General features: G+C 36.9%; 2 protein-coding genes across 2 annotated transcripts in view; one reads left to right on the top strand and one right to left on the bottom strand.

The window, feature by feature from the left end:
• Positions 1-787: 787 nt before the first annotated feature.
• Positions 788-27,411, top strand: part of LOC136817585 (telomerase protein component 1-like) — a 108,715-nt gene continuing 82,091 nt past the window's right edge. The window contains exon 1 of the mRNA XM_067073910.1: positions 788-800. The gene's annotated coding sequence lies outside the window, so the exon portion shown is untranslated. The remainder of the gene's footprint in view (positions 801-27,411) is intronic.
• Positions 3,100-10,098, bottom strand: LOC136817570 (uncharacterized PPE family protein PPE12-like). Its single transcript, XM_067073893.1, has 4 exons — positions 10,005-10,098; positions 4,662-5,237; positions 4,203-4,607; positions 3,100-3,290 (listed from the first exon to the last, which is right to left on the bottom strand). The coding sequence occupies exons 1-4, from the start codon at positions 10,096-10,098 to the stop codon at positions 3,100-3,102; spliced, it is 1,266 nt and encodes a 421-aa protein (XP_066929994.1).

Below are 27,411 nucleotides of genomic sequence, written 5' to 3'. Positions count from 1 at the left end.
GTTACGAACATTCAAAGGCTTCAAAATTTTTGGATGGTCTTATAAAAAAACGTGTAGCAAAATAGGCATTATCAACTGAACCATCTTTAAATTTAATCTCGCCTACTTCACAGATTTAATCTCATTTAAAATCCAATATACTTTCATCATTTTTTTTGGCATTAAAAATATATTTCTCTTTGATTCCCTTTTTGTGAAGGTGGTTCTCAGGTTCGGCGGAAGTGGGTAGACTGGGGAGACTTTACCCTCCTTCCTTTTGAGCATATGAGGTTTTCTCCTTAAATTCCTAGCGAATTTTATCTCATTTTGAGTCTTCAGCCTCCCCACTCTAACGATTGTTCCGCCGGGCCTGGCTCTAACTACGTAAAATTCGCGGAAAAGGTTTGAAATTAGAATTAGCGTTAGTAATTTTGAACTTGACTAAGTTACGTAACTTTCATTATTATGGAAACGAAACATTCAATTTGCATAAGGTAGTATCGCCCATAGAAAGCCCGAAGGGCTAGATATCGTGCTTTGGCTGAAAATTGTGCCGAGGTTAGGTAGGAAATCCTACCTAAGTCACGTGACATTACAATAGAATTTCAGTGCTTGACCAATCAGAAGCTTCACGGGTTTTTGAAAACAATATCAATATAATATTTTTTTGCGATATTCATTTTTTTGCCTGTGATGACTGAAAGTACGACATTTTTGAATCTGTGATATTGCCTTTACACAAAATCAAAATGACCCCCAAATGATTGTGTGTCTCTGGTACGATCACGTATACGTCAAAAAAAGCACCCTGAGTATAAGAGGTTGAGTTTTCAAAGAAAATATTAACCTCTGAAGACCCATAATATAAATTTTATCGCATATGTGTCAATTTAATCACTGAAGAAAGAATCAAAGATGAAGAGCAAATATTACCATATTAATGTCTAGCAGACTGTACCAGTATGCAGTTTACTATTTACGAATTCCCCAGAAACCTCCAAGTGTAATTGAAATGATTTTCTTTCGAAAGAAATCTTTTAAATGATCCTTAAATTACCGTGGCTGATCTGGTATTTCGAAGTTTTTAGTTATTTTGCTTTTGGCGGCCGCCTTTTTCAGAGGCGGCCGCCAGTTATAATCCACGGCCGCCTTTTACAAAGAGCGGCCGCCTATAATATTATAGGCGGCCGCCTTTTATAATAAGTGGTCACCCTTTTCCTTCGAAAAAGGAGGCCGCCCTTTGTAACTGGCGCCCACTCTTTATAACAGGCGGCCGCCCTTTAAAAACGCGGCCGCTATTTATAAAGGGCGGCCGTCAGTTATAAAGGGCGGCCACGTTTTTTACCGCTTTTTTCATAATCTGGTCTGTGAAATGTATTGGCTAAACATAAACAAACATGGTAGCTACCCATGTGATTTTATGTATGTGGTGAGTGTGGTGAGAAGGAATCTTGGCGAAGAAGACCAAAACATGGAGGAATCAGGATATGACAAGTTATAAATACTGTTTTTAGATTGCTTTTTGCTATTTTCAGAATCTGGGACAGAATCATCATCAATCCTGACAACTTTCAAACAAAATAGCTAGTGCTAGTCCTAGTACAAAATAACATTGACGACTCTTGTATTTCACAGACCAGATTATGAAAAAGGCGGTAAAAGACGCAGCCGCCTTTTATAAAACGTGGCCGCCCTTTGTAAATAGCGGTCGCGTTTTTAAAGGGCGGCCGCCTGTTATAAAGAGTGGGCACCAGTTACAAAGGGCGGCCTCCTTTTTCGAAGGAAAAGGGTGACCACTTATTATAAAAGGCGGCCGCCAGTATTATAGGCGGCCGCTCTTTGTAAAAGGCGGCCGCCTCTGAAAAAGGCGGCCGCCAAAAGCAAAATAACTAAAAACTTCGAAATACCAGATCAGCGACGGTACCAAATAGATAACAATATTTCCTAAACTATTAAATATTGAAAATGTCCAAAATCGAAATAATCGAAAGTGACGTCATTGTTTATGATGTTTACATCGTAACTTGACTTAAGGCTGGTCTCCAATTGCCCGTGCTGCGATCACACTTTTTCGATCAAAGCTTCCACGCTATTGGCCAAAATGAAAATGAAACGGTTCCGTTTGCGCAATCTGAAGTAACAGTTGAAAAAAGTTGAAATGTATTCAACCTTTTTTTCGAGCGCACGCTAAATTTTTATGACGTAATCTTTTTTTCCAAGCAAAAAGGATTGAAGCCCCAAGGTGAGATCACAGTGCGCGCAAGTGCGACCGGCCTTTATAATTGAGTAGCCAAAGTCTTCTCGAAATCGATGACGTATGCGTCATTGCGTACAACATCACGTGAGTCAAATTTCTCCTCCAGATGGGAAGAACCGTAAATTCTTGCCGCCATCAGACCAAGTGATATGAAAATAACATTAAACACGAACGGGCGTTTTCATCAATAAACGCCCATAACCATCCATGATCTGTAAGGTACATGCATCGGAATCGTTTATATTAGAAACAATAAAGATTATGGGCTCACTTTACGATGTTTACGGCGATCCGCCATTAGAAATAATCGATTCCGATTATTAAGGAGCGGTACCTAAACATTTAGAACTAATAACTCAATGTTAATTCTGAGCGCTCTTTTAAGTCAACAAATGAGAATAAAAAAAGTGTACTTTATAAAAACATCAGGAACAGGAATTGCGGAAATCGACCCTTTTTTCTTCGAAATCGGGGAAAATCTCCTTCGGTATTTCGGAATGCTGAAATTTTTTTGGTATCGGAAATCCATGAATTTCTGCTTCGGAATTTTAAAGAATTCATCCCCCTGCAATATATTTCGCAGGTCTATTGACCGTTGTTACTAAAAGAGGTAACGAGTGGTAACGAGTGGTAACGAGTGGTAACGATGTGGTAACGAGTGGTAACGAGGTGGTAACGAGTGGTAACGATGTGGTAACGAGGTAACGAGTGGTAACCAGTTGAAAACGGTGGCCCTAAGTTTCCAAAATTGAATTTCTCGATTCTGGTGTTTTTGCAACAGATGCTGATGGCTCTTGAGGTTCTGCAACAGGACCTGGCAGATCTGGTAAATGTGCAGTAGGAATTGGAGATTTAGGCGAATATTATGATGGATCTGGTGAATGTGATGGTAAAGTTGGTTGTTTGGGTGAGTGAAATGGTGGAATTGATGGTTCTGGTGAATGTGAATCAAAGATTGATGGTTCTGGAGGTTCTGCATCAGGAGTTGGCGATTCTGGGGAATGTGCATCAGGAGTTAGTGATTCTGGTGAATATAATGCTGGTGTTGATGGATCTGATGAATCCAATGGTGGAGTTGGTGATTTTGGTGAATGTGCATCAGGAGTTGATGCTTCTGGTGAATGTACAGCAGGAGTTGGTGGTTCTGGTGAATGTACAGCAGGAGTTAGTGGTTCTGGTGAATGTACAGCAGGAGTTGGTGATTCTGGTGAATGTACAGCAGGAGTTGGTGATTCTGGTGAATGTGCAACAGGAGTTGGTGATTCTGGTGAATGTACAGCAGGAGTTAGTGGTTCTGGTGAATGTGCATCAGGAGTTGGCGATTCTGGTGAATGTGCATCAGGAGTTGATGCTTCTGGTGAATGTGCAGCAGGACTTGGTGGTTCTGGTGAATGCAATGGTGGAGTTGGTGGTTCTAGTGAATGTACAGCAGGAGTTGGTGATTCTGGTGAATGTGCAGCAGGAGTTGGTGGTTTTGGTGAATGCAATGGTGGAGTTGATGGTTTTGGTGAATGCAATGGTGGAGTTGATGGTTTTGGTGAATGTTCAGCAGGAGTTGGTGGTTCTGGTGAATGTGCAGCAGGAGTTGGTGATTCTGGTGAATGTGCAGCAGGAGTTGGTGGTTCTGGTGAATGTACAGCAGGAGTTGGTGGTTCTGGTGAATGTGCAGCAGGAGTTGATGGTTCTGGTTAATGTGCTGCAGGATTTGACAGTTCTGGTGAATTTGATGTTGGCATTGATGGTTCTGGTGAATTTGATGGTGGCATTGAAGGTTGTGATGAATGGTGGTAGGAGTTGATAGTTCTGCTGAATTTGCAGCAGGAGTTAATATTTTGATAAATTGTTATTGAGATGTCATTCATGGTTGTAATGAAAATACAGTTATGGTGAATCTGAAATTTTTCGCTAGTTAATGAACGTGCTCAATATCAACTTATCAGTATATTAACTCCTGCTGCAAATTCACCACAACTATCAACTCCTACAGCACATTCACCACAACCATCAATGCCACCATTGCATTCACCAAAACCATCAACTCCACCATTGCATTCACCAAAACAACCAACTTTACCATTGCATTCACCAGAACCATCAACTCCACCATTGCATTCACCAAAAGAACCAACTCTATCATCGCATTCACCAGAAGCATCAAATCCTGATGCACATTCACCAAAACCATCAACTCCTGATGTATATTCACCAGAACCACCAACTCCATCATTACATTCACCAGATTCATCAACACCAGCATTATATTCACCACAACCATCAAATTCTGATGCACATTCACCAAAACCATCAACTCCTGCTACACATTCACCAGAATCACCAAGTCCTGCTGCACATTCACCAGAACCACCAACTCCTGCTGTACATTCACCAGAACCACCAACTCCATAATTTCATTCACCAGAATTACCAACTCCTGCTGCACATTCACCAGAACCACCAACTCCTGCGGCACACTCATCAGAACCACCAACTCCTGCTGCACATTCACCAAAACCATCAACTCCACCATTGCATTCACCAAAATAACCAACTTTACCATCACATTCACGAGAACCATCAACTCCTGTTGCACATTCACCAGAACCACCAACTCCTGTTGCACATTCGCCAGAACCACCAACTCCTGCTGCACATTGACCAGAATGACCAACTCCTACTGTACATTCACCAGAATCACCAACTCCTGCTGTACATTCACTAGAACCACCAACTCCACCATTGCGTTCACCAGAACCACCAACTCCTGCTCCACATTCACCAGAATCACCAACTCCTGCTGTACAATCACTAAAACCACCAATTCCACCATTGCATTCACCAGAATTACCAACTCCCGCTTCACATTCGCCAGAATCAACAACTCCTGCTGCACATTCACCAGAACCAGCAACTCCTGATGCATATTCATCAGAACAACCAACTCCTGCTGCACATTCACCAGAAGCATCAACTCCTGCTGCACATATACCAAAACCACCAACTCCTGCTGTACATTCACCAGAACCACTAACTCCTGCTGTACATTCACCAGAACCACCAACTCCTGCTGTACATTCACCAGAAGCATCAACTCCTGATGCACATTCACCAAAATCACCAACTCCACCATTGGATTCATCAGATCCATCAACACCAGCATTATATTCACCAGAATCACTAACTCCTGATGCACATTCCCCAGAATCGCCAACTCCTGATGCAGAACCTCCAGAACCATCAATCTTTGATTCACATTCACCAGAACCATCAATTCCACCATTTCACTCACCCAAACAACCAACTTTACCATCACATTCACCAGATCCATCAACTCCACCATAACATTCGCCTAAATCTCCAATTCCTACTGCACATTTACCAGATCTGCCAGGTCCTGTTGCAGAACCTCAAGAGCCATCAGCATCTGTTGCAAAAACACCAGAATCGAGAAATTCAATTTTGGAAACTTAGGGCCACCGTTTTCAACTGGTTACCACTCGTTACCTCGTTACCACATCGTTACCACTCGTTACCACCTCGTTACCACCTCGTTACCACTCGTTACCACATCGTTACCACTCGTTACCACTCGTTACCACTCGTTACCTCTTTTAGTAACCACGCTATTGACCCCTATGAAACAGAACTTTTGATTTTATATTTTATAAAGTTTTTCCTCCCATTCTTTTATCAAACGCTCTTTGAAGACTTGTAAGGATGGTGCTTCAACAATATCATTCTAAGGTTTTACACTTCTGTAAAAAAGAGAGTTGCTTTGGTAGCCTCTCATACCGTCATTAGCAAAGTTCCTTTGAAGCTCGTAATCATGCTGACATCGTGGTCGTGTCCGAGGAGTAAATTTCTCTGATCTTATAGACTCGTCATAAATGTGGAGGTTCTTGAAAACTTCCACCATATCACCAACTTGTCGCCTGGTCTTAGGCTGGGTAGATTGATGAGTCGTAGCTGATCTTCGTATGAGTAGTTTCTATAGCAACTAACTAGCCTTGTAGGTCTTCGTTGGACGCCCTCGATTGCATTGATATGTTTGATTAGCCTTGGAGACCATACTACATGTGCATATTCCAAATGGGGTCTGACAAATGCAATGAAAAGCGTTCGAAACATATCTGGTGAGAGAAATTCGAAGCTCCTGTTAATCAAGCCAACGATGGAGTTAGCTTTCTTGATTTTACTAAATATATGGGCTTCAAAGGTCAGGTCACTATCGATTATCACTCCTAGATTTTTTACTTGGTGAACATGTTCTAGAACAGATCCTGTTATGGTATAGGGATGGGTATATTTGATGTTCCAAAATATACCCAGTGTTAAAACATGACACTTGTTCGGATGAAATTCTAAAAGCCAGTCCTTTTTGGTGACACATGTGCAAACTTCCATCCGTCTGGCAGAGTGCTTACATCAAATGATTTAGTCATGATTTTGTGGAGCGGGACAGCTATGTAGTCGGCTAGCTCCTTCAACATAATTGGATGAATTTTGTCCGGACCAATTGACTTATTTGGGTTGAGACCTTTAACTTCTTTTTTGACCATTTCCAAAGTGAGATTAAACTCTACTTTAGAATCGGTGCGTGAAACTCCGGAAGACTATCATTGGGCTCTTTGGGTGAATAGACTACAGAACTGATCCTGTAGTATATCAGCTTTGTCATCGTCCGTATAGCGAAGACAAGATTTATCCTTTGGGTTGCGCAGGAGAGTCGAGATCCCAGATTTTGTTTTCATGGAGCTACGAACATGTCTCCAATTTTTTTTTGGACTCCTCTTTGCTTGCCCACATATCCGTTTTTCAAGCTCCCTTTTTACTTGTGTTATCTTTCTGTTAACTTGGTTCCGTGCAATCACATACTCAACTCTAGACAGTTCCTCTCTACTTGTACCGATCGATCGTATCCACTTTCGATGAAGACGCCGCTTTTCTTTAAGATAGTCTTGGATTTGCTGATTTATTGCAAATCTTTCTCTTTTCCCAAAGGATCGTTTCGTTGCTGAAAGTGGGACAAATTCGGTCCTTAGTTTCAGTAGTTTTTTTAGTATACTTATTATTCATGCCAATTTCCCTAAGTAGTAGGTTGAGTGAAGCATTATTTTTAGCAGATGTCTCTGTGTTGGTAGGACTTCTATACATGCACCCAAATAACAAAGTGTCATTACCTTGTAACTTAATTTCGACCATGCAAGCTTCTTGGAATTCAGTCTTGAATCTTATTTCGACAACATGTGTTACAATGACGATTCAATGGCCAACTTTATTTAGTGCATTCGTTTCGAAAGGTGCTGAATATCCCTGAATGGTAAAGTCCTCAATGAGACGTTCCCTCTTCCAATTTTTCGGTTTTACTTCGTATATTGCTATGATGTGAGGTTTTGATTTGGTCACTATCTCAACAAGCTCTTTCTTACTTTTCTTTGTGAGCTGATCAGCGTTCGTGTATATGATGTCTAGGTTTTTTCAAACGTTCTGTAACCTCTTTTTAGGTTTTTCCGTATTTTTAATATTTGTTTGTGTATTTTTTGTTTGTGATTACGGGATTTAGTAGTTTTGATTTCGCGGGAACTTCTTGAGGTAATACCCGTTTTTTGAATCCCCTCTAACGCGCCAAACCCACTCAGGATCATCCAAGTTGAGATATTTTGCTTTATCTGCCCATTCTTTGAGCAGTAGCCTCTCTGTTTGTATAATATCTTCAGTTACACTGACTCTTTTGTATTTTTGGTTATCTTTTAAAGGAGCCAAATTACGAAGGAAAGAGATTTTTTTTTTCAATGTTAAGGTTGACATTTTGGTCGGTGAATTTATCTTCAAAATGTCCAAGAAGATTTGGAAAATTTATCCTAGCTGGACAACCATTTGAAATCAATTGTTTGTCGTTCCATGCAAGAATACCATAAAATTATTTTTTCCGAAAGTTTAATAAAAGTTTGTGATGGAATGAAAAATACTAGCTAACAGGTAATAACTATCAGGTTGCTGAGCATATGGGAAAGAAAAGGCCATTTTCTGCCTCTGGTGTTTAAGAAGAAATTTGTTAAATATCTCCTTGAACCCAGGTTCAAAACAAGGGGGCCTGGAGGCGAAACATTAACTACCTAGAAGTTGTGGAAAGTCATATGGGGACAATATTTTCAAAAGCGGTGACATTCAAAAACTTGTTTCAACTCCTTGCTTTGAACGCCTCATGTAAAAACTCGGCGAAAATCTCTTCTTCTGCTTTATGCGGAAACGACTTTTCATTCCGGTCAAGGGTATCTTTCATGCTACTTTTCTCAGGGAAATATAATTTTTCCGAATGCTTAAACTCATTGAAACGTATAAAGCCGGTCATGAAAATTAGATACCTTATCGGGAAAAAAATATCGGGGGAAAGTGACGTATATACGAGTACACGTCCATATCTTGTTTGAAAGACTCATACTGTTTCTTTTAGAAAGCCAATTTTTTTTCGTAGGTTGCAAGTAGAAAATTACCAGAGTTGAGTGAATTTTTTGGTTACACTCACCCTATCATCATGTTTCTTTGAATCTGTTTTCTTCCCAGCTGGCACACAACGTTGTTTTAACGTTTATTTAATGTTCACAACGTCCATATAACGTTGGATGAACGTTGGAACAACGTTTTGTGCAAGCTGGGTTTGGATCTCAAAGCAACCTCATGACTAGTAAGTTTATGTACCTAATACCAGTCCTTTTTACGTCGGCCTTATTTCACCACCGATCATTTTTTGGGCTTGCAATACCACAAAATATTTTGAACCCAACGATTATATCTCGATACATTTAAATAATAGTTCGCATGAATCACTTAAAGGTTTTTGCATTATTTTGTACCAAATATTATATTCGAGATCACATTTAAATCAACATGCTAGACAAATTCGAGCTTCCTCATTTCATAAACTAATATATTCAGTTGTTAAACAAGTTATTCGAAGAAATTCCATGAATTTTCCAAACCACAATTATTCGATTCGAGATCCCATTTGAATGATTATGTGAGACGAATTTAAACTTCCTCGTAGCATGTGAGTTCAATTTTGGATAAATAGTTTTAGTAAAACGATTTATCAATAAAGTTTAGGAATTTTTAGAATAAATCAAACGTCCCACAAACATTTTATTCGAGACCCACTTTCAATCAATGTGCGAGACGGGTTTGAGCTTCGTTATTAGTTTAATGATGATAGTTAAGATCTTGATGAATTGATAGATTCGTTTATGTTTGAAGAAATTCCATGAATTTTCCAATCCACAATCATTCGATTCGAGATCCCATTTGAATATGCGAGAAGAGTTTGAGTTTCCTTGCATTTAGCTTAATGGCAGTTCGGACCTCGATAAGGTTAACGAATTCAGCAGTTAAAGATAAATTACTCAAGGAAATTCCATTTTCTAACAAAACTACATTTATTCGATTCGTTATCCATTTTCCATTAATTTGCAAGGTGAATTTAAGCTTCCTCGTAGCATGTTCGTAGCATGTGAGTTTAGATGTAGATAAACGTATTTAGTTGAACGAATCATCGAGAAATTTTATGAATTCTAAGAATTAATCTGTCGATAGTTTGACGACCACTTTCGTTTTCTCGCTTTTGTTTACTTTTGTCGTTGCCGGACATTTAGTCTACATGTCTCGGTTCCAGTCTTCTTGTCTGCGTCCATAATGGTGCGCTAGTCGCGTAGTTTTCATAACATTGAAATTAGAGCTGTTAGCTGATAGAAGAAGATTTTTTAACTTGTACATTTACTGTCTCCATTTATTTCCGGAATCATGTTCTCCACATCTATGCCATCCTCAAATTCTACATAATCAACGTCGTCCATGTGTATTCCAAGCTCCATTTAAGTTCTGATGGACGCCAGAGAATATCATGGTGTTGGTTGTTCCTCAGTAGCGTGGTGGGTCGACTAAAATTCGGGCAATTTGGGGAGGCAATTTGAGGAAATTTTGATTTTGACGCCCCCTATTAAAAGAAAATATCTTTGTAAACACTACGCGAGCAAAGCGAGCACGAAAATTTTTAGGCATTTTCTCTTTTTTTGCTTGAAAACTGCCAATTTTAAGGTGCAAAAAAGCAAAGGGGCGCCGAAATTAGTAATAAAAGACTTTCGTATTTCGCCCCTCCCCCCAAAAAAAAATATCAAAAAAATCGGCTGCTGGGGGGGGGGCACTGCGAGCACTTCTTCAAATATATGGGCTATAGAGACTGCAGCACTGACCAAAAGCAATATTGTTTTGGGAATGGATTTCTAGCACTCATTGATAAAAACTTGCGTGGGATTGACTCATTTTGCTCTTCTAGCTGTTGAAGTAGTTCGTCCCGGGTTATATGTTTTTCATTTATTTGTTGGTTAACGAACTTCAGCTTTCTCAGGCTACCAAATATGATATCTTGAAATTTGTACCATATTTCGGATGACGGATGGAATCTGCTTTTTTTGTTTTCACGTTTCATATTTTCGTAGTCCTGGATGTTTGTTTGTTTCAATCAAGTGTTTTTACGAGAACCACGTGGGCCAGGCATCTTAATTCTTATACGGGAAATAAGAAGCTCTGAATCATACACATAGGACATTATATCACGGACCCAATAGCTGATTGGTTGAAAGTGACGTAAATTCAGTCAATACTTCACTTGCCACCAATCATCTGTTCGATCCGTGAAAGACATTGCAATGGTGCATATCATGAATAACTTATTGGATGTAACGAATGAAGTCGATGGATGATTTAAAGGGTGGTTTTTCACTGAGACTGTCTGGCGAAAATCGATTAGCTGAAACAAAGAAAATTGATAGGAAAGCATTACTGACTCCCAAAATAGTTTTCAAAGCGTTTACGACCCTTTGAATTTGCAGAAAATTTTATTAAAAATCCTCTACTCGTATATCAATGGATTTAAGATTACAGCCTTCATTTTCTGTGACAAGATTCCTCGTCTTTTGTATCAAATCAATACAGATGAAAGTTTGCTCTTCAACTCTATCGGGAGAGAAAACACTTTTCCCATATGACCAATTTTTTACAAAAGAATCCCACTGCACATTCTGCTACTTTTATGGCAAACAACCTTTTTCACTTAATTGGTCATTAAGCCAAGAGAGGTCTACCCCTCTTTTGGAGGACAAAAGGTTTAATGACCAATTTTCGACGTTAAATCTGGAATGATGGTAAGAAGCGATCAAAATCTGGGCAAAATCTGATGTTAAGCACGAATCTTAATTGTATATTTTTTACAACCCTTAGAAGTTTATGAAAAGGACCGTTGATGAGAACCACTTATAAATCTAGCGTAGTGAAAAAGCACCCATTGTTGAGTGGCAAATCTTTCACTCAGAGAATTAATCATCCATCAACAGCGAAAACTAAATAACCAGACAACGAAATTATCCTTGGAATGACAATTATCCAAATGGATGAATGAATGAAAATTGATATTATGTTTTAATTGGAAATTGTTCAAAATCTTTGAATTTTTCGTTTCTTTTTTAGATTTTCCTTCAAATAATATTGAGGATAAGTAACCATTGCAATAAAGTATGTGTGTAGAAATTAAAAATTCGTAATATCTCCACAAGAATAGTAATGGAACATTATTGAGCAATACTTTTCATGCATGATATTAAGGAAACTCTGGCGATGCGGTGTAGTGGTATAAATCCTAAAATTTTTTGTTTCCTTAGCGTTCATACTTTTTGATGTTAAATATTTAGACTCGTGTACTGGTTTACCTACCCAACCAGGGGGGGGGGGGTCAGTACTAAAATGTAAGACATACATGAGTACTAAAAGGATTTTCACTAATTTTTGACATACCCCCACCTATTTTTCGAAAATGTTATTTTAGTACACATGTACTAAAATTATTTTGAGCAATTTAACATAGATACCACCCATATTTTGCCCTTTTATGGCTTTAAATTTACCAAAATTGGGTCATTGTTACAAACCTAGTCGAATTTAGTCCATCAATCTGCAAAAATAATATAATTTTATTACTAAACTGCTGAACTGTACATAAAAATATCTTTAAAAAATATTTAAAAAATTGAAAAATTCTAAAAGATTTCTGAAGATTTTTTCGAAAATTCCTGAAAAAAAAAATTAAATTTTTTCCAAAATTGTTAAAAAAATGCTCCATTTTGGCTGATTTTAGAACAAAATACTAAAATTTCTCAAAAATTTCTTTAAGGGACCACCCTTTTTGGTATTTTAGTACACATGGTACTAAAATTATTTTTGAGCTTTTTTGCAGTACCACCACGTCATTAAATGTCATGATGTCTGAGATTTTAGTACCGACCCCCCCCCCCTGACCCAACATCATCACAAAGTGGGGGACGTACGAGGGTCCTGGACACCGAAATACCGACAGTCTTTCACAAAATCACCGCAATACCGACACATTTTTTTACGAAATACCGACACCAACATTTTTTTCAAGCTGTCGACGAAAGTTGAATTTCATTTCCAAGTGGATAAATAATGTCTTGAAAAAGGTTTATTAAAGATGAAACAAGGCATTCGTGAGTTTTACAGAAAAGGCATTTCTCTGAGAAATAGCCCTTGATTTAGCACCGTTTCTCCGACGTTTTAAGTAAAACTACCGCATCACCGATCGAAAATTTAACATTTTCCGTCACCGAAAAGCATCTCAAACACCGAAATCCCGACAAATGTTTTGTTCATCATCGAAATACCGACGTAAAAAATGTCAATGCCGACATACCGACAAACTGGTATGCACCCTTACACAAAGACAGCGTGCTTCCTTTCTCAATTCAAGTATATTACACGTAGATAAAAAATTACCAACCCTGGTTTTAAAAGCATCTAGGTAAACCAAGCTGTAAATAGCAGGAATAATCAATATAAAATAATTTTAGACTTGGTCACGGAGGCTGTTTTTGTTCATATACTTTATTTTGCACTAAAAGCATTGGTTTTGTTAGGAAGGGAGTTCTCGCATCGACTTTATCCAAATTATACAGTTTTTTTTCGGATTTAGATGCGAAGGGAGGTATCAAAACACAACGGGATACCCGTTATAAAGTTTTCAAAAGCCTATTTATTTACATTTCCTCATATTACAATACACGTTTTTTTAATAAGAACATCTAAAATTTTGGAAGCCTTCAGATGTTCTTAACTAAACTCGGGTTTCAAGCCAAAAAATGCATTTTTTTAGTATTTTTGTCCATTTTCCTTAGAAAACAAGCGTTTTGGAGCCCACGAAGCCTTTAAAAATGTTCTTAACTTGTTCTTAATATTTTGGCCACCGAACCCTTATGTTCTTATATTAATTTTTCTTATAAAAAAACAATTATTTGCATTCACCTATTTATTTGTATTATAAATGCAAACTTTGAATACGATTTAACAAGGATTGTATTGCTTGCAAATATAGTGCTTGCAAATATAGTGAATTAAGATATTACTATGCAACCCTTAATCCCGATTACAGTTTTTTGTCCTTATATGGTTCGAATTTTATCTGCAGGCGCTTGCTAGCAGCAGCATAGAAAAAAAATCTCTGCATGCATGTCTATAACTGAATAACAGCTGTTCTCTAATGTTTCATGATTTAAATGGAATAAGCTTTAAATTAAGGAGATTAAAGCTCTGTAAAAACCTTATTCCGTTGTTAAACACTATTGATTGCATAATAGGTTAAGGCATAGTTAAGGATCTTCATTATCTGTAAGATCTCTGTATTGATATGAGTTCATGCTTGATGTTTCGGATGACACTAAAATTTGTCTGAAAGATAAAATGATCTGAAAGATGTTCTACTGTACGATGCTTCAAATAGTCGAAAACACTACACGTTTTATTATAAGAATAAACTATATAAGAACATAAGGCTAAGAACTAGTTAAGAACATTTAAAGGCTTTGCAGACTCGAAAACACCCGATTTTTAAGGAAAATGGGTAGACTGGAGTCGTTTATAATGCGTGTAATACTAATAATACCAATACTAATAATAATAATAAGGAAATGTCATCAGAGTTCAAGGAGACGATGGGGAAAACGTTCAAACAAGATTTGAAGAACATTTTATCATTTCAAAATTGACTCCTTTTGAAAAAAGGGAAAAATTTCGGAAACCATCGAAATTTGATTTGAAAAAACTTTCACGAAGCTGTGACATTGTTAACGAAATAATTGACGTCAATCGCCATCAATGCAACGACATCTCACAAATCAACGAAATGACGTATGCGTTTGCACTTACTGCGATAGAACACGCCAATCTGCGAAAACAATGTATCATAACCAACAAAGAAGCATCAAAAAGGAAACAAGCATGGGTCAAACGTCTTGATTCAAAAATCCTCGAAATCCGCAAGGAAATCAGCCAAGTCGAACAGATGAACGCAGACAACCCATCGACAAAAATGAAAAAAAACAACGACCGTCTCAGACGAAAACACAACATCAACAACGAACGAGATCGCGTAACCACCTGCGAACGTCTGAAACAAAAGCTTCTTGCAAAAAACAACCGACTTAAGCGCTACAAGTCACGAGCAAAACAGTACACAGAAAACAGAGACTTCGTCAACAGCCCTGATAAATTCTACAAGAGCTTGAGAGGTACCAGCATTCCAATCGACAAATCACCGTCAAAGCAAGAAATCGAAAACTTCTGGCGACCAATCCTAGGTACCGAAGCAAATTACAACGGCCAAGCACCGTGGATCGCTGAATACGAAGAAACCATCAACATCCAACCTTACGAGTTCCAACCCATATCCAAAGATGAAATATCGGAGGCTATTAAAAACTTTGCCAACTGGAAAAGCCCCGGTGTTGACAGCTTGCAAAACTTCTGGTGGAACAAGTTTAACTCCATCTACGATCAGAAAACGATCGTGTACAACGCAATGGTCGATAATCCACAATCAATTCCTGAATGGTTCACCACGGGCAGAACAACACTCGTACCTAAGAAACCACAAACCGAGATCCCATCGAACTACAGACCCATCACTTTGCTTGCCAATCACATACAAAATAATGACAAGTATAATTACAAAACGGATGAAGTCTCATCTCGACACCTTCAATCTACTCCCCGAAGAGCAAAAAGGTGGTATCTCAGGAAACCAAGGAACCGTAGACCAACTCCTGATTGACGACATGATACTTGGAAACGCAAAGAAATCAAAACGTAATCTGTCAACAGCATGGATCGATTACCGAAAAGCTTTCGATTCTGTACCCCACGATTGGCTGAGGAGATCACTAGAAATACACAAATTCCCACACAAACTTATAAACTTCTTTTCAACTACAATGACAAAATGGAAAACAACTCTAAATATCACAACGCAAAACAGCACTATATCTTCAGAGCCTATTAATATCCACAACGGCATCTTTCAAGGAGATTGTCCATCTGGGCTGAATTTCGTCATAAGCCTTCTACCGCTCTCTTGGCTTATCAAAAGAAACATCCATCGGCTACTCAATTGGCCCGAGAAACAATCGCACAACTATCAGCCACCTGCTTTTCATGGATGACCTGAAAATTGTACGCCAACAATGACGAACATCTCCAAGACCTCCTCGAAATCGTGTCAATGTTCAGCAACGACATCCACATGCAATTTGGACTTGACAAATGCAACATCATGTCAGTTCGAAAAGGAAAGTTGACCCGGGGAAACGATATTATTCTCCAAAGTGAAGAAACCATCAAAGCACTTGATCTACGCGACCAATACAAATACCTCGGAATGCTACAATCTAATGAGATCGACAAGAAGCAAATGCGCCGCAAGTTCCGAGCTGAATACTTTACCCGAGTAAAGAAAATTTTAAAAATCCTCGTTAAACAGCAAAAACACCATCCAAGCGATCAACACCTTCGCAGTACCATCAATCTCATATGGATTCCAAGTTCTAGATTGGTCCGTGACCGAGCTTGAAGATATTGACCGTCAAACAAGAAACGTCCTTCGACAACATCACATGCTCCACCTAAAAAGCGACGTCGCCCGAGTGTACATTCCACGTAGAAATGGAGGAAGAGGTTTACTCAACATCACAGACCTCTACAAAAACCAAATCATTCAATACAGTAAATACCTTAAAAACTCCACCGAACATCTCATGATATTAGTATCAACGTCACAAACCGACAGAGGAGCAAAATCCCTCCACCAAAAAGCTGAGAAGTACCTAGCAGAACTCAACATTGACGAAAACCAAGCAAACGAACTTACAAAACCACAATTGAAATTGCAAGTCAAAACCAAACGCTCCAAACAAAAACTCGAAATCCTCAAAGAAAAACCCATGCACGGCCAATTCTTCATCACGCTAGACCAACCCCACATCGACAAAGACGCTTCATTGTCATGGCTAAGATCCTCCACATTGAAAAGAACTACCGAATCAACCATCTGCGCAATCCAAGAAAATGCAATAACCACCAAATACACCCAAAAACATATCTTCAAAACCACCAATGACGACACCTGTAGAGCCTGTAAGACCAAACCCGAAACCATCCACCATGTCATCTCAGGATGCCCAGTCCTTGCACCAACCAAATATACCCAACGCCATGACAATGTGTGCCGATACATACACCTCCTCCTTGCAGAAAAACACGCCATGATCCAACCTAACTCTTCCAAATGGTACCAATATGACCCTGAACCGCTACTCGAAAATGACGATGTAAAGATCCTATGGAACTTTCCTGTCCAAACGGACAGAAGAGTCGCGCACAACAAACCCGATATCATCGTCATCAACAAACGAACACGAGAGGTACAGATCATAGACATTGCCGTGCCACTCGATTGTAACATCGCACGGAAACGAAACGAGAAAGTGACAAAATATGTTGATTTGTCTATTGAAATAAAACAACTGTGGGGCATGACAAAAAGTAAAAACGATACCCATCGTTATTGGGGCAATGGGATCAATCCATGAAAAATTTGAAAAACTGATTAATGATAAAATGGACTTGAAAGTCAATGTCAATGAAATGCAAAAGATAGTTCTCTTGGGAACATCACATATTTCTAGATATTTTTTCTCGGGCCGACTTTTAGTTACACGACTATTAGCTTTTTACAAGCCCTAAACTTTAGCTTCTTTACTTAAAATTAAACTACTTTATATAGGACACGATCTAATCTTTCTAAGTTTTTTCAACTACGTATATCTTTAAGTCCTCTATACCAGAAATCCTTGACGAGACATCTTTGAAAGCGGAAAAATTTTCAAAACACGCAGATGAACAAACATTTTCTTTGCACAAATTTGAAAAATTTATCGGTGAGTAAAGGAATATCTCTTAACACTTAAGTAAGATAAACCTATATCACTATCTCTAGGGCTTAAGCGGTCTCAATACCATGTTTATAAAATATTTTTAACATTTTATTTAATTACGATTTTCGACGACTTTTATTTGATTTTCATGGATTTTGATAATTTCAGATCCACTCAGATTCTCACATCCTAAATCTAGCCTGAACGATGATAATACATTAAAAAATTTCTCTTGTTATACCTAAGTTTTATCGAATCAAACCGGATTCTATTTGCTAAGTCTCACCTAAATTACTTTGGTTTTCCATGAGACGCCTTGGAAAGCGACAAATTTTTCAGAAATGCAAAATGAAAGTTTTGCAAGACTTTGAAAATTTCTCGGTAAGTAAAGGTGTATCTCTCTTATTAAGATATTTACAAAATTGTTTACTAAGATATTCCATCGAGACTTAATATTAAATTTTTCTTATTTTTTTTTAGTTCTTGTTCTAATATTATAATAGAAAAAGTGTACCTAATCTATCTTCGATAGAAGGAAAACTTTTATAAATAGTGCATTATCGAAACATTATCAAAATATATCTCAAATAATAGTAATAATAATAATAATACGGGATTTAGTTTGTATAAACGACTGGAAGAATCCGGTGTTCCAGCCTTATAGATACAGGGGCTAGCTACGCAGAAACTTGCGTAGCGAGAAAACAATTTATCAAGCAACAACAAACTCTCAAAACGAAATCAACTCAAATGAAAAACTTTCAATACACAAATCCACGCATATTTTTTTTTCTCAAGAATAATTTTGAGCAGGAAAAAATTATAATTGCAATATTGACACTTTCCTTTTGTTTGGAGTTAGTGCACAAAGGTTTCTAGACGACTAAAATTGTTCCATTCATTACTTTTTGCTTTATTTCTACTATGTATAAATTAGTCGTCTAGCTTGCTAGACTAGGAAAATGGGTAAAAATGATCACAAAATTGAGAAAATAAGAACATTTTTAGGCTTAAAATCCAAAAAGTTAAGAACATCCGAAGGCTTCACAAAATTTGGATATTCTTATAAAAAAACATGTACCGTGATTATCACATCTTGGACTTTGATAGAAATACAAGCAATCTCAAAAACAGATACATTTTTCATGCTGAATCAGCAATAATCAACTGTTAACAAACAGCAATATGCACCTGTAGCCTGGATATTTAGACGGTAAACTTTTTATGTAAAGAATCTTTAGGTTTTACCCCAGTTTTACATTCTTTTTCCTGACATATACCTTATCGGCCCTTTTTACGCCAGCCCTAATTTAACGCTGGCCCCTTTTACGCTGGCCCTTATTTTGCCACAGCCTAATTTTGGGCTTATGTCAATTAGGGTCGTAAATAATGCCAAAACTTTTAAAAATCGCTATTCAGGCTTCAAAACAGTAATTATTAACTAAAATTTACATTAAAATGTCATCTTTCAGTATTAAACTGTTGAAAATTCCATTGAAAATCATTGATTTTCGTGAAGTTTTGGATATAAAGTAAAAAAATGGATAGTTTTCCTCCTTTTTTCATGCCTAGAATCTTTTAAATTGAGAAAAAATTGTCAAAAATTAACGCCGTCTTTAAGTAAAAATTGCAAAATTTTAGCCCTTTTTACGCCTGCCCTTTTAACACCGGTCTTTATTACGCCACGAACCCAAAAATAACGCCAATAAGGGCCGGCGTAAAAAGGGCCGATAAGGTAGGGCTGTGATACCGTAGTATACACTTCTCAAATCGAATTATTATCAAACCCAACTTGTTAGCCTAAAACTTCTTGAAAGGAAAAATATATATTAGGAACAAAAATATGTCTTACGAACTTGTTTTAAGTACTTTTACGACGTAGTTGATAAAATGAAATTTTGGAAAAAATGTTTATATTTGTAAAAACTTCTTTGCTTACACTTTGAAAATAGAAATCACCATAAAAGGGCAAATTTTGATTGAAATTCTTATCTGATCAGTCTTGTAGAATTTTCTCATGATATTATCAGAAAAATAAAGCGGTTTATGTGTTTTTGTTTGCTTAGTCATATTATAACGGTTTTTTGCCTTAAATCATCATTATTATTACTGAAAATAGTCGTTCGATTTTAAAACCCCAACCATATTAAGAACATAACTCTGTTCGTATTCTTTTTGTTTTAAATTTACCGAGTGACCAGTTCGTTTATGTTCATTTTTTGATTCAAGAATGGACCAGAAAACCGATCCCACGTTGTACATATGCTATTATTAATCACAGACTTCTAAAGAACATCCCTCGCTGGGACCCCAGCCCCACTGGAAAATTTGGCAAAGATTTTGTCCCCGGTGGGAAAGTATCCTGGAATTTCAGCCCCACTGGGAATTTGACTTTGATTTAATCCCCATTCGAGATCCAATGTTTAAAAATTGCACTCCAAAACCATCCCACTGGATTTTTTAACCTTGGAACAATAAAATCTCTATCCCCAATGAGATTTCAATAGGAATTTTCATCCCCACTGAGGAAATCGTTCCACCGGGGCTGTGAGACTGGGGTGTTAAAGACCACAAGTAGTATAAGGAGCAAAGATCCATTAGTGGATGCCAGCATCATATGAATACAACAGAGCCCCAAAATTTAGTAAGGATAGCCCTGCATCGACTCTGTTAGAAAAAATTCTTCTCAATATTGAGACAGGGGTTTAATAATTTGTTTCTTAATAGGTCTGTTGACACCAGATACGGTCATACTAGAAGAATTAATGTTTTAAACTTTATACTAGGCTAAATCTGATTAAACTCCTTCCATTGCGGATATTCTAGTCTTTTGAGCTTCCGCTCATCCAAAAAAATGTCGAGTTTTTTTTATAAGGACAAATTGTGTAAGAACATCAAGTGATTGCCAAATTATTAAGAACAAGTTAAGACCATTTCCTAAACATCAATTTCTGAGGAAATCGCACAACAAAACTCTTAAAAGTTTTAAGCCTAAAAATGTTCTTAAAATGCTCTTAATTTCAATTTGTAAGTTTTGAAATGAAATTAAGAACATTTTAAGAATAATTTTAGGCTTAATACTAAAAAAAAAGTTAAGAACTTCTAAAGACAATCCCTTCTCACAGACCCACTGGGACCCCTTCCCACTGAAAAAATTGGCCAAAATTTTGTCCCCAGCGGGAAATTATACTCCAATTTTTGTCCTTTATTGAAAAAAATCAATCAAATAAATCCTCACTACAAATCATTATGCTATTTTCCCATCCCAGCTAAACTTCTTGACTTGAAAAAAACGGAACTTAAATCCCCGACCATAAGAAATATGAGGATATTTATCCTCATCGAGTTTCAGGCTGTTATTTTCACCCCCACCGGCTGAAAAAATCCTCCCGGGTCTGTGTGAAGAGGATGTCTAAAGGGCTTCAAAAAAGTTTATTGTTCTTATAAAAAAAAACCTGTACTAGTACGATCTTGCAAATGCCTCTGATTCAAGAAAATCTAACTTTAAAAACACACTATGAAGTTTCTTTGTCTTAATGAAACCCTTTTGACCTTCAAACTCTGAAATTGTTGACATATCTATACGATAGATGGGCTCAGACAGGATTTATTTTCGTAGAACCATGTATAGTAGTTAGCCCTTTTAAAGGAGATTCGCCTTAGCATGTTTTAAGAAATGAAAACATTTTGTTTTGACTAAAAACTACAGGGAAAAACATTCTTAATCGTCCCTCAGCAAATAAACAAACACGCAAAAAGCGCTTTATTTTTCCTGTTAAAACTCGGAGGTGAATTTACTTTGTTTAGTCATGAAGGGGACTTTTCATAACACTTTAGACTGGAGTCGTTTATATAATCCGCGTAACACGTGTTATATAATAATATGATACAATTTCTATTTTTTCTGTTAAGATTCGGAGGCGAATTTACTTTGTTTAGTCATGAAGGGGACTTTTCATAACACTTTAGACTGGAGTCGTTTATATAATCCGTGTAACACGTGTTATATGATAATATGATACAATTTCTAGTCACTTGAAGCAAAACTCAGACATCAGAAGCTTCTTAATGTCAACAAAACACCTTTAAAATAAAGAATGCATTTTTGTAGATTAGCGGCCGAGGTAGTGAATTGTGTCACTTATCGCAAACATCCTGGTCTCACAGCCCCGGTAAAGCTTTTCCCCACAGCGGGAATCAAAAATATTTATGAGCATTCTATTGTTCCAGGGTTAAAAAATCAAATGGAGATGGTTTTTGATACCCTGAGTATCAGAGGTTAAGTTTTCAAAGAAAATAGTAACCTCTGAAGACAAATAATAGAAATTTTATCGCGCATGTGTCAATCTAATCACTGTAGAAAAAATCAAAGATGAAGAGCAAATATTACCAGATTAATGTCTGTATCAGTATGCAGTTTACTATTTACGAATTCCCCAGAAACCTCCAAGTGTAGTTGAAATGAGTTTATTTCGAAAGAAATCTTTTACATGATCCCCAAATGTATAACAGTAATTACTAAACTCTTAATTATGGAAATGTCACTTTAATTGAATCGAAATAATAGACGGACTTTATATTATGATTCTCTATCACTGACTCTTTTTACGAAGCATTGATGACTTTTTGAAAGTTGTGTTTTCAACGACGGGAATAAAAATATCGACTATGACGCTCATCCAAGATCTTGGATGGTCGTCATGGTTACTTTTGTCTTCGCTGATTGCGCGATGAATAGAATCTCGATTCGTCGGCACAGCGTAAGTATATGATTTTGAGCTGTGCTTTTCACGGTAGGTTTTTGAGTGTTCGAATGGGTATGAATAAATCAAAGTAAATTTTCTAGTGGAGCTGAAATATTAGGGTATTTTCCCACCGGGGACGAAGGTTTTGTCAAATTTATCAGTGGGATTGGGACTCATGCGGGTCTGTGACATAGGGGGTTTCGTAGGGCACCCCTTAGATTTTGGGCAAATTTTGTGATCACTCCTTAGCGAGTAAAAGTTTGAACATCAAATATTTTCATACTATCGACGTAAAAAAAACAAACTCGAAGGCTTCCAGTTTATAGTCTGTTCTTATAGAAAAAAATAAGTATTCTTCATGTTGTCACAACCAAAACCGAATTATACCTTATAAGGATAAAACAGTGAAAGTGTGTCAGAATATGCTGTTTAACAATATAAGTTCACTTTTATGACAGTATGAGATGATAAACCATAATAAGGACATAAATTGATTTTTCTCTAATTGATGACAGTTTCTCTTCGATTGGAACTCCTTTTAGCCAAATTACGAAATCAAGTATCAACAAATTTTAGCTTTGGGGTTAATGTCAATTTCATTTTTTGTGTAAGCACAAAATTGAGCGATGACGACTCTGTGATAAAATACTTCACTTTCTTAGTAAATGATTGACTAGATCTGTAAAAACACGCTTTTTTTATAAGAATGGTATAAATCCGTTCCATCATGGATAACTTTTTGGGAAAATCATTCTAAAAGATTAGAAGTTTGGATCCTAATTCAGACTAGATTTAACCATTTAGTTCATACGTCTCAAGCATAAAATGGCATTTTTATAAAAGGAGTGAGCCTTACTTGGGGGTAATTGGCAACTTATAATTTAAAATGTTCTAAAAATGGCATTCTTAGCTTGAGTAGCAAAATTCTATGATGGTGATATTCTGAGCATTGTTCTTATTTTTATGGCCTTTTTCACCATATGGACATTCTTATAAAGTGCACTCTTATAAAAAAAGCGTGTAGAGCTTCGTCTTCAAAAGTTTTAGCTGACTTTAAGTAGACCCGCTTTTTCTCAACGCAAAGTGAATTGGGCGTACACAACGTTGTTTCAACGTTCTTCTAATGTTCATAACCTCCCTATAACGTTAGATGAATAAACGTTGAAAGAACGTTGTGTGCCAGCTGGGTATTTTCTAGCTGATTCTTAAGTCTGTCACTTTACTTTAAAGGTATCATTTTTACTTAAGTGTTTCAATTTCATACCAGACACATATTTTATGTCAGGGCAGTGTCTGCCTATATTTGTACTGCCTGTCTGTCTCCCTGTTCTATTGTGCTGATACAAACAAAAAATTGTTTTTCTTTTCCACATTCGTGTTTATTCATTGTGAAAAAGATTGTAAATTAAAATTGATGAGTATAAGCTAACGATATCAAATTTTCTTATAAAGAAAGATTATTAGAAGACGTGACAGTGACGTCTTACTGTATGTTACAACATAACATCAAAACATTTTTTTACCAAAAATGTCGAAATCATTGTATCCTCTCTCAGAGTATGACATTATCCAATAATGTTTCTACTCCATGCGTAATAGATAGGAAATCCTTACACACCCTTGCGCAAGATATTTTGTCATTAATGCAATATGGAATAACATGATTTCGTCTCAAAAAGAGGTTTGAAATATTTTGAGAAGAAGAGCCGCAAAGCTGCTGATTTCTTGTACAGTGGAGTCTCCATAGCTTGAGACTTACCGTGTCAGTGAGACAGGGTGTCAAGCGCGAAGTCTCAAAACTGTTTTTTTTAGGTGGTTTGGGTTTCGTGTTTTCTTTTCACGGGGAGGGATTTTCCAGCCGATAGGGGTCTGAATGACAACGAAAAATCCAAAATTTTATCTTCAGTGCACCACAATTAAGACCACTGTCCTATAATTTGGTTTCGTTTGATATGATTTGAAAGAAATAAAAATTCATCAAAACACTAGTCCATTCGAGTTTGAACAAGAAGGAAATTGAAACCACATTTTTACATCGGAGACAAAAGTTAAGAGACAAGCGAAAGTAGGAAATTTAGAATACAAAATACTTAATCTGTTACCAATCGATAAAAATTTTCAAAACAACATATATAATATAAGAATATAAGATTAAAGTCTTTCTGAGAAAACTTGTGATTAAGTTGACCTTATGGAATGGATCGATGTTACTGAAATTCACAGTTGATGCTTCGAAATAAAATTGAAACCAAAATATTGCTAATCCGAGAAACCTCTTATCAACGTCTGTGTGTATCACTTTTCTATCTAAATAGAAATTATTTTGAATGAGCGAAACGAAGCGGAAAATGGAAAAAGACACTTTTCCAAATTATGCATTTCCTATGACGTTGGAAAGAACCAACCAAAATATCCTATTAAAACGACATTTTTTTAGACAAGTGCGATGATTGAATGATGCTATGATGCCAAACAGCTCCCAATTAAAATATTTTCGTAATGACCATGAAAGGCTGAACTGATCAATATATCATTCTCACGTGTGTATCAAACGTCGTCAGCCTCAGGGTGGAATTTTAGTGACTTAGTTGGAACAGCAGTGCTTTCTCATTCCAGGCGAAATTTGACGTTTATGCTACCAGACCATAGTATAACAGATTTTTTTTACCAACCTTATAAGCACTTTTATCTTGGGAAATGCAGATACTCCCCACATCAGTATATTTGATAAGAGGTGTAACATGCACCAGTAAAATATTTAGAAAATAGGGCTGTTTTTACGAGCCAGTCCATGTTATTCGAGGCAAGCTTCTAATTTTTTACATTTTTATAATGACAAAGATCATCCTAATGATTGCAAAGATTAACTAATTCTTCTATGTCTGCAAGGACACTTGTATAGCTATACAAGTGTCCTTGATGTCTGCTACATTCCCATGTTCACACCCTTCATCAACTCTTAACAGTATCAATCAATAAATTTGTGACAGGGGTGTGTGACACAGGGAGTTCAAGACAGAAATATTCGTTATGTACGTTAACTTAAATTAAATTACTCGTCTTAGACCATGTTCACACGCTACTGTTCCGTTTCGCTCCGTATGATTTTCGTTACGGATCGAGTGTGTTCATAATGGTTTCGGAAGGTTTTGGAGTAAGAAAACGAACCAGTTCTGTTCCAATGAAAAAAGTGATGCGAAACCGTTACGATCTGTTTTGATTGTAACGTCTTCTTTTTTGACGTTTCGAATTTTGACGCTCACACTTTCGGAACTGTTTCGTTTCGGAACAGAACGGAACCGTAACGTCTGAACATGGTCTTATTTAACCCTTCTGGGCGTTTCCCTTTCCAAGATGAGCACAGTTATGTAACACGTAGATAATATTGGATGATATGACCTGTGTCTAGAGAAACAGAGTAGAGATGTAACAAAAATGTCTCTTTATTGGTTGACAATTTCATTAACTGATAACACTTTCTCGTCAAGATAACGGATCTTTTAAAATTCTAGAAACCACAAAACTGAAACTATTTGATTTTCAAATGAAACTGATACAAAATTGCTACCTTCTGTTTTTTCTTTACAAGAAAAGTTTTTATAAGAACAAAGAAGTTCAATATCGTCAAAAAATACGAACGATTCAATAACGGTATACTTCTGAGCCTGGAATTGTTGACATATCAAGAAATTCAAAGGTCAAAGCAAAAAAAAATCGGGTCTAAAGAATACACCAAAAATAAGAACAGGATATGAACAATTTGAGGCTCAAAGTGTCAATAAATAAGAATAGTCGAGTCTAAAATTTGCTGGTTTTTATAGAAAATGAATGCATTCTTGATTATCTCAAAGTGATTTTCTTTTAAAATTATCAATATAAAATCAGCTACCATAACTTCCAAATTTGGTTAAAATTTATTGTTTCAAGAATAACTCTTATACAAGAGCTTAATACTTATCTAAAAAAGAAAAAAATTATCATCTTCGGAGATCATAACATTTTTTATCATTTGATCTATGAGTTAGACTTATAGACTAGTGACACTAATTTCTGCAAACCCTCCCTGGGTTGAAGGTATTCTGAAAGAGACAGCAATCATAATAGGTATTATTGTCAAAGATATATATTGCCTAAACTATGGCGTATAAGAGCAAAATTCAAATAAATATTCATATGAAAATAAATGGACAAGCACAAGTGTCTTATCATGCAAAAGTCTTATTTTGACATTTTTTGTCTTATGCCCGTATGACAACTGCTATGTAGTACTAAAAAAGGCCTCAAATATGCCAAATCAAATCACAGCAAGTCAAAGCGGGGGGAAATTAAGGACGAATTGGGGGCGTGTGAGAAATTAAATTAAAGAACAAAGGTGGTGCGATCAAAGCATCCAGTGTAAAAGGATCAAGGGTTCACGACTCGAATCCCTGGCCCTTCCAATGTTCAATTAGGTCGGAATTTTATGTTACTTTCCCATCACTTTTGTGCCAAAGTCCCTAAGTGCAGGTGGTATCTGGGATCTCTGAAACAGGGGTGTTAACACCAGGCAAAATGTACAGGCGTATATAGAGCAAGATTCAATAAACGTAAAAAATCCGATAAAACATTCATTGCTTAGCTCCAGACGATATCTTCCAGGAAAACACCCCTGTCTCACAGCCCCGGTGAAACTTTTTCCTACAGCGGGGATAAAAATTTAAATTTAAATCTCAATGGGGATAAAAATTCTATTGTTTCAAGGTTAAAAAATCCAGTTGGGATGGTTTTGGAGTGCAATTTCTAAACAATGAAGTCCGAATGGGGATGAAATCAGAGTAAATTTCTCAGTGGGGCTAAAATTCTAGGGTATTTTTCACACCGGGGACGAAATCTTTGCCAAATTTTCCAGTGGGGCTGGGGCCCCAGCAGGCCTGTGACACGGGGGTGTAGGAAAAAAACTTAATTTTCAAGAGTGAAAAAAAGTGAAATTCAAAAGATATCCCAATGAAATATTTCAAAGCCTGACATGGTGTATTCGGTTGGTGTATTTGGCAAAATACGATACAGGGAGTATGTAAATTGATTGCAAAATTCTCTTGATTTTTACAAATTTCTTAATCAAGCTCCCCAT

This window comes from Clytia hemisphaerica, unplaced genomic scaffold (assembly GCF_902728285.1).
Source record: "Clytia hemisphaerica strain Z4C2 unplaced genomic scaffold, Clytia hemisphaerica genome assembly, whole genome shotgun sequence".
Classification (NCBI taxonomy): domain Eukaryota; kingdom Metazoa; phylum Cnidaria; class Hydrozoa; order Leptothecata; family Clytiidae; genus Clytia; species Clytia hemisphaerica.
The sequence above is the reverse complement of the archived record's forward strand: the minus strand, read 5'-3'. Positions and strand labels throughout refer to the sequence as shown.

Coding starts and splice junctions, on each gene's coding strand:
- LOC136817570 (XM_067073893.1), bottom strand. CDS start 10,098: ATGGAGCTTGGAATACACATGGACGACGTTGATTATGTAGAATTTGAG. Junction 4,608..4,661: donor TGAATGTGCAGCAGGAGTTG/GTAATTCTGGTG, acceptor AATGTACAGCAG/GAGTTGGTGGTTCTGGTGAA. Junction 3,291..4,202: donor TGTAGGAGTTGATAGTTGTG/GTGAATTTGCAG, acceptor TGGATTCATCAG/ATCCATCAACACCAGCATTA.